This window comes from Adelges cooleyi, unplaced genomic scaffold, assembly GCF_023614345.1.
Source record: "Adelges cooleyi isolate 19-005CV unplaced genomic scaffold, UGA_ACOO_1.1 ACOO_flye_CR_arks_rails_tigmint_CR_PRNA_9, whole genome shotgun sequence".
NCBI classification, from domain to species: domain Eukaryota; kingdom Metazoa; phylum Arthropoda; class Insecta; order Hemiptera; family Adelgidae; genus Adelges; species Adelges cooleyi.
In genome coordinates, this window is record NW_026096579.1 from 11080614 (window position 1) to 11094118 (window position 13505).

The window sequence follows — 13505 nt, forward strand, 5'->3', positions numbered from 1 at the left end:
ACGCCTAAAGAACAATGCGTTATTTATCGCTATATTTAATTCTGTCGACCTGCATTATTATTAAAATAATAATATTATACTTTGTTTTTTTAATTTTATTAATACAGTCGGTTTTATGGGAAATAATAAGTAGCCGGAGTTCAGAGAGCAGTTATTCATTGATCTAGTATAATATAATATATTATAATAGCGGAGTACCTACATATTTTTTATGACATATTCCGATGATGACCGCCGCCGAAGTAATAGAGGCTACCGCTATTGTAGACCGGTTAGCATCTTATAGCTTAAAATAAAATAAAATCCGAAAATTTCCCAATGCATTAATGCCATTAGAACAATACCAATGGCTACGAGTTTCTTTGCTACTCGAAAAAGCTAACCTGCACCATAATGTTATACAAGCATAATATGTTTCACCAAAGTCCATGGACTTGAGTATTTGCCAATGTTATTTTTGTTTTTTAGGTTCCAACTTTCTTTGTGTAACAAATTTTATAACAACAATTATAAGTACATATTAACCGATATCATATTATTCATACTATGAGCACTCGGATTCGATATAATATGCGTCGGTAGCTGTTGATGATACCAAAATGGTCTCCCAAGTATGAACTAACAAAAGATTAGTCTATATCATACAATTACAACTATATATATTATATTTTATTACTTACATACGGGTGTGTAGCGGCGAATGAAACTTTATATATATATACGCACACACACATTTATATATATATATACACTAATTGAATGCCGAATTAATGGCGTTGACCTTATACTCGTACATACGTTTGGTTTGACGTCCGACGTCAGTCCATAGTGAAACGACTCAATCGACATTAAGATTATAATTATGTTATTTTTATTTTTCAAACTCTACTGTATAGTGTACACCAGTTCCACCGAAAAATATTTGAATATTATATTTTTTAATATATAACTAAGATTTTTCTTTTTCTTTTAATAACTATTATAAGTAATACAGTATGTAGCGCATGTATTTAATAGCAATATAAATTTGAATTATTCGCTTTTTATTTATATAAACTTGTCACTTTTTTTTCCTAGTCTCAAATTTATTGTATTCATTACTTTTTGATATGTTATTAATTTTAGTCACAATAGTTATAGTATTTTATATTTTTGGTCCCAAATCACGCATCAGAACCAAATGAAAATGTTTGAAAATTATTTTTACACAATCAAAATTTTTGTTTCTCTGGTTATTTCTTTAGTCATAACTTTTACACGGGTTCGAGCTTTCTCAAGTGTGTATATTAAGAAATATCAACGGTCTTCAGTGTCTTCACAACGTTATGACGTTTTATTTTTTTTTTCATGAAATCGCTCTCGGTCACTACATTATACATTTTTATATGATCTTCCCACGATCATTTTGTTCATCGGTCAAACACTCGCATATAGAAAACCCGAGTTAGACGGGAAAGGAGGAGGGGGGTTATGTGTGTTGGTAGACTAATTACCTTGTATATATGCTCGCAATCATTATTAAACGACGGTAGACGTGCTTACGACCGATCACGTATCGATCGTTTGAGAGCTTCTCATCATAATAATATAGTCTGTAATAATATTAGGTATATTATAATCGTACGGAGAGAGAAAAAAAAAAATGTTTTCAAAATTATTTTCGCTTTACATTTTTTCCCCCCCAATCGGGTTTTTATACCGCCTTCTTGTCCAATACATCTGATCCCCTATGGTCCGGTCTCTTACCGATTTTGGTTCGCATCCCACTTGAAAAATAATATCCGATACTTAGGTATACATGTAAAATTTTATATATATGTATATATCTATCATAAGCGTAGGTATATCCTTCCATACGCATCAATCTAATGTCATTAAATAATTATTTCACACAGGATAATAATATTATAACAACGCACGCTGCGCTGCTATATAATAACAAGCTTACTACGGGTTTCTCTTTTATTATATATTATGTATGTACATGTATAATATCTCCCTAAGTCTCGGTTTGCTTCGCTTCTTGTCTCGTGTCCGTCTGCACTCGTGTTGCGTTGTGTGTAAGTACGCCACCTATATGATTATACGGTGGTGCCCTTGCGGTGGCGGTGGCGACTGTATGACCAGGGAAACTAGTGTACCTACAGGTTAGGTCTATATTATAATACTGGACATTATGTATACAATACACGGCAAGATCATTTAAAATTATTTTGACGGCGGCGACGGATGCAATTTCAAGACGTGCGGTCTCGTCCCGTCGCCAGTCATTACAATTATCTTTATATACTTTATACATGTATATTATTCAGGCGGTTTTCGATAACTTGCCTATATAATAATCATATACACGATAGTGCCTCTGCAGTGACCGCAGAGTCGTTATACCCATTAAAAAAAACATACAGATATCCTATTTGAATGCCGCGAATACCTACCGCCTATTGCCTCGGTTGGGTTTCCAAAATAAGTACCGCGGTTCTTTGAACTTTTCAATGGAAATACAAACTTAGTGAGTTAAAAACTTAAGTCGAGCTGTACTTGAAACAACCGTAGACGCAAAACAACGCGTACAGTAGACTTCAGCCGTATGTGTCTAAACGTTAAACGTTTTTGCATCTTACCCAGACTGTCCATCTGATTGGTCAGGTTTTATTAAAATTTAGCACTTTGTACAGGTTTATAACATGTACGAATCGTTTGTCATGAAGTGTAATCTTAGAATGTCCAATTGATTGTTTTAGGAATTAAATGATTTACCATCCGTTTGTAACTAGTAAGTATGTATGATACATATTGTTATGATGGTACACTGCAGTCTGCACTTTCCTTAAAATCTACAAACATGACACGCACGCACACACAATACACAACAAAATAAACGGTTCAATTACAAACGCAGCGCACCTGGTTACGGATCGCTACACCTCAATGCGTGTCACCTAACCGTGGTCGATTAGACTATTTATGACATTAAAAACTAACACTAGTCAACGGGGCACACCGAGTGATATGATTTTAATGACATGGCTGTTTTATTTTTATTAAAAAAATACACAACAGTTTAAAAAGGATTTCACAGGCCGCTGTTGCGTCCAGGAAATATCATAGCGGCAAAGCGTTTTGTACTTTGTGTGACATTGAATTTCGGTTTTACACGCATGGCGTAATACATTTTTGTACTATATAATTATTATTTTGTAACATAGCCATTACACTGTAGGATCAGTTTTTACTTTTTTTTTCATTATTATTAATATTGCGTGAGGTTGAAATAGTTCTGTTAATATAATATCGATATAGTTCATATATTATTGTTCTTTCTAGTAAATAAATATTGAATTTGAAATCGTAGAGATTATTTGGTGTATATGATTTTTAATTCAAATGGTCGAGCTACAAGATGTATATAAATATAATTTAAAACATGTCCATTAATATACATTTTCTATAATCATTAACCGATTTGTAATTTTGTGTAAGTTTATTTAATAATAAGCATACACACATCCGTTTAACCTGTGTCGTTAAAAAATTGTTTCAAACAACCGAAATTATGATTAGGTAGGTATAAATAAGTGAAAATAAATATTATAATTACTAATTATAAAGTTGTACGATTTGCATAACATTCATTATTCAGTATCACTTTTTTTTTCAATTAACCAATACTTTTCATATTTTAACATTGTGTTTGTAATATATATATCGCATTTTTAAAATTTTTTATTGTAATTAACATTTTTACTATCGCCGTTTTTAAAACCTTTTTACTACCGTTTAGTGTATAGGTGAACTCTGATGAGTGACTTGTGAGTGCGCTGGTCGGAGTTATCAGAATAACGCGTTCAACGGAACTGTGGAAAACAAGTCTTAATAAGGAATTAACTCTAAGTACAGCAGCTGTTCACTGTCGGAACGCGTATGAGCGAGGATATGTGACGTTTTTATGGGCTCGCCGCCGATTGATGATTGATCGTATCGTGCCTACCGGTTAAAGGTGTATAATATTTAACGTTTAGCACTCTTTCTCTACGGTAATGTGTACAAAAACCGTGTGTAGGCGTTTTCGAGGACGGCAAATTAGCCGAGTAATTCCGGGGGAAAAAAAGAGGGATATTATTAGGAATTATCGACGTCCTATATTATACACTACTATTGGGGTTGAAATAAAAACGGTACCGCTCGACAGTATGTTCCGCAATTACCCAGGACCGCTACTTATATATACCTATATATTGTATACGTGTAATAATAACATAGTAATACCGTGTATAAAAATAAAATATCGCTATGCGGTCGGATCGATCGCGGATAATAACGTTTTTTTTTTTAATTCGTTGCAAAACCACACACAGTTGCTTCTTGCCCGGATAGACGACCTCGATAGCTTTACCCTTTGAGATATACTGTATTATACAGACTTTGTTGTACCAGAAACACATTTTCAACTGTTTTCACACAACATTCGGCGCAGACGTTAACATATTATTATTATTATTATTATTATTATTATACGGAACGGGGATAATAATTTGATTAATAAACGTTCATAATATGCATATACCGGACATGAGATAATATTGTTACCACTTACTATAATAATATTATATTAAAATAACGACGGCCATGCGATATATAGCGATGAACGCCGAAATCCCATTAACTTTTCCAATTTCTCCAGTCCCATCAGCTATATAGGTACTATCCCCGTGGACTTGACGGTTTCCGTTCGGTGGATCACGATGACGATAATAATTATAATCATAAAAATTATTATTATTAAACTATTCTGGTATAGGTACATTCGCCCCACAATCGGTCACACTACAACTTTATACAACCATATTGCTTGTATTTTCTTCTACGTATGTTATAATTTGTGTACAAGTAAAAGCTATTAAATACATATATATATATATATTAGACATGGACGTGCACGACCGTTTAATGCGAGCGTAATTCCATTATTGTTCTACATATATTTACAAAATATGTATTTTCTTACTGTTTCAAATAATATTAAAATGGCGGTTATTAAGATAAGCGGCGGCGACGTCGACGGCTCTACCGAAACCAGTCCCGGAGCACTGTCATTAAATCATTATGGTGTTATTAAGCGGGGTCCGGCGACTGTGGTACCGGCGCGATGAGCTAGGATTATAATATTTTGAAAAACGTTTACGAAAATTAAAATAATGACGAAATATTAATAAAAATAACAAAAATTACAGTAATCGGTCCGAGGCATGGGAAGTGTATGGCTGGACCCATCTGTGATCCTTCGTACTCAATACAAATATAAATGCATACATCATTTTTTTGGTAGGAAAACACTAATTTTAATAATTGATTCTATTATACATACATGGTAGGTACATTATAATAATATGTATTACAATAATAATTTTGGATGTAGCGAAAATAAAAACCGGTGTTTAGATACTATACAGCGTGTTCGTAATTGTAATAATATATCAGAAACAATATTATTACATGGTCTTTAATGGGGTAACTTATATTTAAATACATATAACGATGAAAACTTTTATCAAAAAGCAACAATGAAAATAGCAATCATAACATAATTTTTTAATTTAAAATCAAATTGTACGCCCTGTAAGAATTAATGTGCATATACCAGTAATATTATTAAGTAAGTAACGATAGGGCGGTAATGATATATATATTGTCGTATAAGTAAACTATATCGCACTTTAAGTACCTTTTATATCTACCTACTCACTATATCTTTTTTCTTTAACTTATAACTCAAAATTATAAAGTCAAGACAAAAAAATTGTGTTACTCACTGTTGGAGTATATTAATGTATGTGTATTTTAACCCCTATTAAAACAAACGACTACAACATGATAACTTGTACAATTATTTTGTCACTTCAGATTTAAGTAACATTAAATAATAGGTATTTTTAATGTCAAAAAAAAAAAAATTTTGTCTAAGAAGCAAACTGTTTTGTGAAAAAAAAAATAACAAATAAACAACTTTTTAACGAATAGTACATCTATTATTATTATTAAATATTTTTTTATCGTAAAACAAATTTGATCGAACATTTTGCTATCACGACTTTTCATAAATAAACGATTAATGTTACAGTGACGGTAATAATAATAACACTCTACAATACAGCAATACTGCGATTTATCTTAAATTCCTTATAAATATTTCTGAATTAAATCGGCTTGCGGTTTTAGATTGCCGGCTCAGGGCACGCATACTTTATCCATATTCTATAATGACCCATCGCAGTCATCAAAGTACCTATTTTATGTTATTCCTCTGTACAAAATAATAAAAAAATTGTTTAATTTTCGCTAAGCCGCCACTGACGTTTGATAAAACAAGGTTTTTTTTTACGATATGCGGGTTTTCCCTTTTTTTTTTTGCTCTTATCCCGACAGTGTTCATCTGCAAATGCCCTCGAGCGTACGTCCCCTCGAACGAGCCGGGACGGATAGGTGGGCACAGGCTTCTCTCGCGTTACGGCAGCTTCTCATTTCGCGCCAAGACGGTTCTGAAATTAAATTAACCGCGCTTGCCATCTTCCAAGTTCCATATATACATGTACAAACACCTTACATATCGTCATCTTGAAAAACTTTCCGACCAATTTCACGGGACTGTAAATTCGCCTCGCAATCACCCGCTTAAACGTACATATCTGAAGCCAGCAGTATTCGATTCTGCTGCGAGGACATTATGATAATATTTTATTTTAAATATGTGTACGACCAAAGTCAGCACTCAGCGTATCCAACATTGCAACTACAAACCACTAAGGTAGTGTATATTTTAAAAAACTACATAACAATAAGAGTAATAGACAGGTCTTGAACAAACGTGACTTAATCGCCTGAATCCTGATGCATGATTTATTTTTAGCTGAGGAGGTATTGTGTTTACAGTCACTTTATTGTCACCTTAGCAAAGAAAACTTATTCAATAGATCAGAAATCGTACTGATAATAGGTGCTTTATTTTTGGATCAGTATTAAAAAAAATTCACCTCTTCCTTTTCCAAATCGATAAAACCCCGCAAAGGCAATTGCTCGTTTTTTAAACACAATAAAAATAATTTATTGTAATTTATTTTAACTTTTATTCGGCAAAACCAATTGTCTAATTCAAACACAAAACACAGAATCGTAAAACCGTTACTCTTTAGGCCCGAATCTAAGTAACAATATATATATATATAAGCGATTGCTAAATAACGGAAATTATACAAAAAAACACATGCATAACGCAGTGTAAATCAAACACAATATTTATACAAACTGAATATTATAACTTTAAAAAAAACACGAATTATTCAACAACTTTTTTAGTTACTTACTACAACTACGAATCATTGCGATTGTGTTAACGTGCAAATGTTTCAAGTACATAAATGATTTACTAAGCATGCGGTAAGCTAATTGTTTTAAGATTTAATTGTAGTTATCACGCGGTTAGTGAATAGATAAGAAATAAATAATAATCGACACAATTTAAGGACAGTATTTTGATACCGTATAGAGACACCGTAATGATTTTAACAAAATATCATCGGATTTATTTAATTTTCATATTATATTTCAAATGTTATGGCTCTTGCGAAGATCCATATGCAAAACGTCAGCAAGTGATCGCTGCAATACGTAAAGTAGAACTGTTCAATAACGGGTACAGTAATGAAGACATTGAAGAAGTAGCAATTACATATGAAACCTCGACGGGAGAACTGAGACAAGCTTTAATCGATAAATATCATCATCTTAAATGTGGATATCTTTTCATCGCACAAACGCATATTTTTGTTACTAGATCAATTTTTATGGAGCAAAATTATAATTACAATACATGTCGATACATTTCAATTGGTGATCTTTCATTTGTCGCAGAAATCTCTAAAATGATTGCCACCATGATAGAAGTAAAAGATACGCAGATAAATTGCAATTCTTTATCCATAGTATCCAAAAAACCCATCTATGGTTTGATTTAACGAAACAACATCAGGATAGAATGTTGCAATTGTACGCTTTTGTCGTCGGAATACTAGATGAATACTTAAAACTGAATTGTAATCATAAAAATAAATTTAACATGAATTCTGCCGATTGTTTTCATTCCAAACATTCAATCAAAAATTTAATACTAATATTCAAATGCACACATTGTCTCCCCGTTGCAGCAAAAATAATAAAAAATAACAAAAACGAGTTTAATTTATTATTCAATCATAATTTAAACGTGGGACTTGTTGCTTATAAGATTAAAATGATTATTGAAAGTCATTACCTGAATCATGTATTGAGTTGTGATTATTTAGCACAAACTAGCTATGTTGACACGTTGTTATCAAAATATTTCAAAAAAGTCAAATGGAAATACAAAATATCTTGCTTAGTAAATAGTCATTACCGTACGACATACTATGAATTGAAAAAAATAATACATCAGAGAATACTGTATTATGAGATGATAGCCATACATAAAATTAGTATGCTACAACTTACTTGGAGATATTGCTTACTTGGAGCTATCTCCAACTTACTTGGAGATAGCTATATTAACAGATATATCGTGGATTGCAATTCGATTTTAATACAGTTCAATAACGCTTTATATTTAAGCGATGACGATTTCTTTCAAGAACTTTGCACATTTTTCAACTCACAGTTGAATTACTATTTTAAAAATGTTGATTCTAAAATTGAAAAAATACAATATGAGCACGATTCTATCTCGGCTTCGATAGGTACATCTTCTATGACTAGTATGATCAGCAATTATTCAACCGTCGGTTCGTCGTACAATCTAATAGATCAGCATCTTACCGACGCACAACAGATTGTTAATGAAATATTAAATAACACAAGTCTGGGTTGGGTTGATTTTAAACTAATTCAATCGTATATGAAATTTTTGGATGATATAGACAAACGTTTACATTTGGGTGCTTCATATGGAAAAACTTTAGCTATTTATAATGTTATTAACCTATCTTTTTAATATTTAAAATTAAAGTAATTTTATATATTTTATCAATGTAATTAGTATATACCTATATATTTTAATTTACAATAGAATTACTATCATGGAATACAATTTTTGGATGATATGGATAAACCTTTATATTTAGGTGCTTGATATAGAAAAACTTAAGCTATTTATGATGTTGTAAATCTTCCTTTTAATATTAAAATTAATGTATTTATACTATTATCATTATTAAATGGGATAAAATTGGATTCGACGCAATAAATAAACGTTCAAAATTGAATTTAGGTTTGAATTTTTTTTTTAAATTCACCCTATCACACGTCTAAGGGTACATTTTGAATATCAGTTTTGCAATTGTATACTGTAGTGCTTTTCTTACTGTCCTAAATAATGTCATACAGCAGTATTTTACGGTCCATAATGGAATACAATTGTTAAAACACATATAACGATAAAAACTTGTATAACAAATAAAAATAGGAACTACAAGAAAAACATGATTTTGAATTTAATACCAAATTCAAAATGCCTTATAAGAATTAATGAACCTACATGCAGTGTGTATACAGTATACCAGTAATATTATTAAGTAAATAATGATATGGCTGCATTGACACATACTGTGGTAGTTGAATCGGTTATGTAAGTATAAAAGGTGCGAAGTTCAATCAAACTTTTAACACACATAAGTTATGAATAAAAAATATTTTATCAAAAAACAAAATTGTTTTGTTTTATCATTATTACAATTTTTTTTATCCTATCATACGTGACCATAGGCTGATTTAAAGGGTTAATGGAAGGAAGTAAAGATTGGGTCGTTATTTGCGGCCGGCTATTAAAGGTGACTGAGGCAATGTTAAAAAAAATATAATATATAGGTAAACAAAGAGTGTATTAAACAGTTAATAAGGACTGACCAAGTACATCTATGTTGGTAGAGGATAAGAATTTAGAAGAATTGATTTTTCGGGAAGGATGTACGAATGTAAGAATGATACATTAATCATATGCCGTAGATCGGTCTAATCCAAGGCCCGAGTTTCTAACAGTAAATATATCACCCACTTCCCGCTAATTAATAAATAAACGAAAAAGGTCGAAAATCGATTTAAAAGGCAGTTGCTCGTTTTTTAAACACAATACAAATAATTGACTGTAATTTTTCTCAACGTCTACTCCGTCCAAATGATAAAACATGGACGGTATTTATAAAATAATGTAATAAATAACTACATACAAATTGACTAGCCAAAGTCGCAAACTTAAGTATTTAATTAGTTAACAAATCTTCAATACTGGACCAACACCATAATGCGAAATATTTTTAATCATGCATGTAGGCTTAGGCTGTAAAACTAATCAAACTTGCTGATTATACATATTTTGTATAGATTGTAAATAAAGAAAATATTTAAATAAAAAAACAAAAAAGGCTGTAAAACTAATCGTTTTTTAGTTTTTTGTAAGTACGACTAGACACGATAATAATAATTTGGAAAAGTTTGTACTTTTTTTCGGATTAATGATATTTTTTTTGTAAAATCTCAATAACAATAATACAAATGGAACACGTATTTATTATTGCAGTAAAGCAGAATGAATAGTTTTATTGATTATTGTAAAATACACATAATCGTAAAACTATTGCCTCCTCAGGCTCGTATCCAAGCAAAAAAATATGTATATAAATATAAGCGATTGCTTAAAACCAGAAATGATAAAAAAACAACACATGCGTGACGCAGTGTAAATCAAACATAATATTTATACAAACCGAATATTATTACTCTTGAAAAAAAAACACGGATTATAGGAACAAATTTTTAGATACTGCAACTACAAACAGTGCGATCGTGTTAACGTGCAAATGTTTCAAGTACATAAGTGATTCACTAAGCCTGCGGTAAGCTACATTTTTAAGATTTAATTGTAGTTATCACGCGGTTAGTGAATAGATAAGAAATAAATAATAATCGAAACAATTTAAGGACAGTATTTTGATACCGTATAGAGACACCGTAATGATTTTAACAAAATATCATCGGATTTATTTAATTTTCATATTATATTTCAAATGTTATGTCTCTTGCGAAGATCCATATGCAAAACGTCAGCAAGTGATCGCTGCAATACGTAAAGTAGAACTGTTCAATAACGGGTACAGTAATGAAGACATTGAAGAAGTAGCAATTACATATGAAACCTCGACGGGAGAACTGAGACAAGCTTTAATCGATAAATATCATCATCTTAAATGTGGATATCTTTTCATCGCACAAACGCATATTTTTGTTACTAGATCAATTTTTATGGAGCAAAATTATAATTACAATACATTTCGATACATTTCAATTGATGATTTTTCATTTGTCTCAGAAGTCTCTAAAATGATTGCCACCATGATAGAAGTAAAAGGAATACGAATAGATGAGTTTTGGCTAGTGTATATGTACGCAGATAAATTGCAATCCTATATTAATCGTTTTAAGTCGACTACTCCTACATCGTTTCCTTCAGATAGAAATCATCCAAATGGCATGATTCAATTGTACGCTTTTGTCGTCGGAATACTAGACGAATACTTAAAACTGAATTGTAATCATAAAAATACATTTAACATGAATTTTGCCGATTGTTTTCATTCCAATCGTCCAACCAACAATTTAATACCAATCTTCAAATGCACACATTGTCTTCCTGTTGCAGCGAAAATAATACAAAATAACAAACAAGCGTTTAGTTTAATAATGCTTCATAATTTAAACGTGGGACTTTTTGCTTATGAGTCCAAAATGATTATCGATGGTTGTTACCTGGTCCATGTGTTGAGTTGTTCTGTTTTAACTAGTTATATCGATGCGTTTGGCAAATATTTCGACACGGCCGAATGGCATATTACAGAATCTCGCATATTAAATAGGCAATACTATACGTCACACAATGAATTGAAAAAAATAATAAATCAGAGAATACTGTATTATGAGTTGATAGCCATATATAAAATTAGTATGCTACAACTTACTTGGAAATTCATAGTAGAAATTTACAACTTAATAGCAGAAAGTAAGAGTGATAGCTATATTAACAGATATATCGTGGATTGGAATTCGATTTTAATACAGTTTAATAACGCTTTATATTTAAGCGATGACGATTTCTTTCAAGAACTTTGCACATTTTTTAACTCACAGTTGAATTACTATTTTAAAAATGTTGATTCTATAATTGAAAAAATACAATATGAGCACGATTCTATCTCGGCTTCGATAGGTACATCTTCTATGACTAGTATGATCAGCAATTATTCAACTGTCGGTTCGTCGTACAATTTAATAGATCAGCATCTTACCGACGCACAGCAGATTGTTAATGAAATATTAAACAACACAAGTCTGGGTTGGGTTGATTTTAAACTAATTCAATCGTATATGAAATGTTTGGATGATATAGACAAACGTTTACATTTGGGTGCTTCATGTGGAAAAACTTTAGCTATTTATAATGTTTTAAACTTATCTTTTTAATATTTACCATTAAGTTTTTATATATGTTATAAATATATTTTTGTTATATATACAAGTATACATTTGTTTTTAAAAGAATTAATATCATGGGCATTGGGATAAAATTGAATTCTACTCAAAAAATAATTAATATTTGCATTTTTTTCTTAATATTTGCATTGTTTTCTTAATTACGGTTCTTAATTCACGCTAGCGCAAATTTAAGGTTACATTTTGAGTATCATTTCTGATATTTTATACTCCAGTGCTTATGCCGACTATATCCGATTATTTATTGTACTTTAATCAATATTCACTTTGTGCCCCTATAAATTCTACAAACGCCATGTCTAAAATGTGTAAGCTAAAATTATTAAGAATATATTAAAAAATTCTCACTACAAGTAAGTAGTGGATGAATACATAATAAACTATGCACAACACGATACACATGATGTACAACATATTTGAACAAGTAATAGTAGTTCTACCTACAATTTTATTAAATTTGTTATAAATAAATGTAATGTGTAAGTTAAATATGCCAGTTGGCTACGATCAACTTGAGTTGATCCGGTTTGGTTAGGTTTGTCACCACTCCTACGACGTTTGCCACTTGGCACTTGCATCTTTCCACGCTGTAAACATAACTATACCCACTGTTATAATAATATTATGTACCGGAACAAGATGAATAATTCATAAAATAAAACGTTTACATCCGCTTATAGAGTTTTTTCCATCACTCGCTAAACTACAACGCATATAAATTATTATTATTTCCCTGTGGAAGTACATATTTTTATTATTACAAAAATTTTAAATTATTACCCGTTAAACACGATATTTATCGACAGGTGCTCGTGTATCCAAATTTTTTCATGGCGGCGTACTCTACTTTATATGAGTACTTGCATTTACATAATATAATTAGTAATATTTTATAATCCATTGTCTTGCATTTGTAATTTCAAAATGGCATAACT

At 31.0% G+C, this 13505-nt stretch overlaps 1 protein-coding gene across 1 annotated transcript; it reads left to right on the forward strand.

Moving 5' to 3' along the window:
- Nucleotides 1-10872: 10872 nt before the first annotated feature.
- On the forward strand, nt 10873-13091 carry LOC126846255 (uncharacterized). Its single transcript, XM_050585537.1, has 3 exons — nt 10873-11034; nt 11111-12519; nt 13068-13091. Exons 2-3 carry the CDS (start codon nt 11326-11328, stop codon nt 13089-13091), a joined length of 1218 nt encoding a protein of 405 aa, XP_050441494.1. The 5' UTR covers nt 10873-11034; nt 11111-11325.
- The last annotated feature ends 414 nt before the right edge of the window (nt 13092-13505 follow it).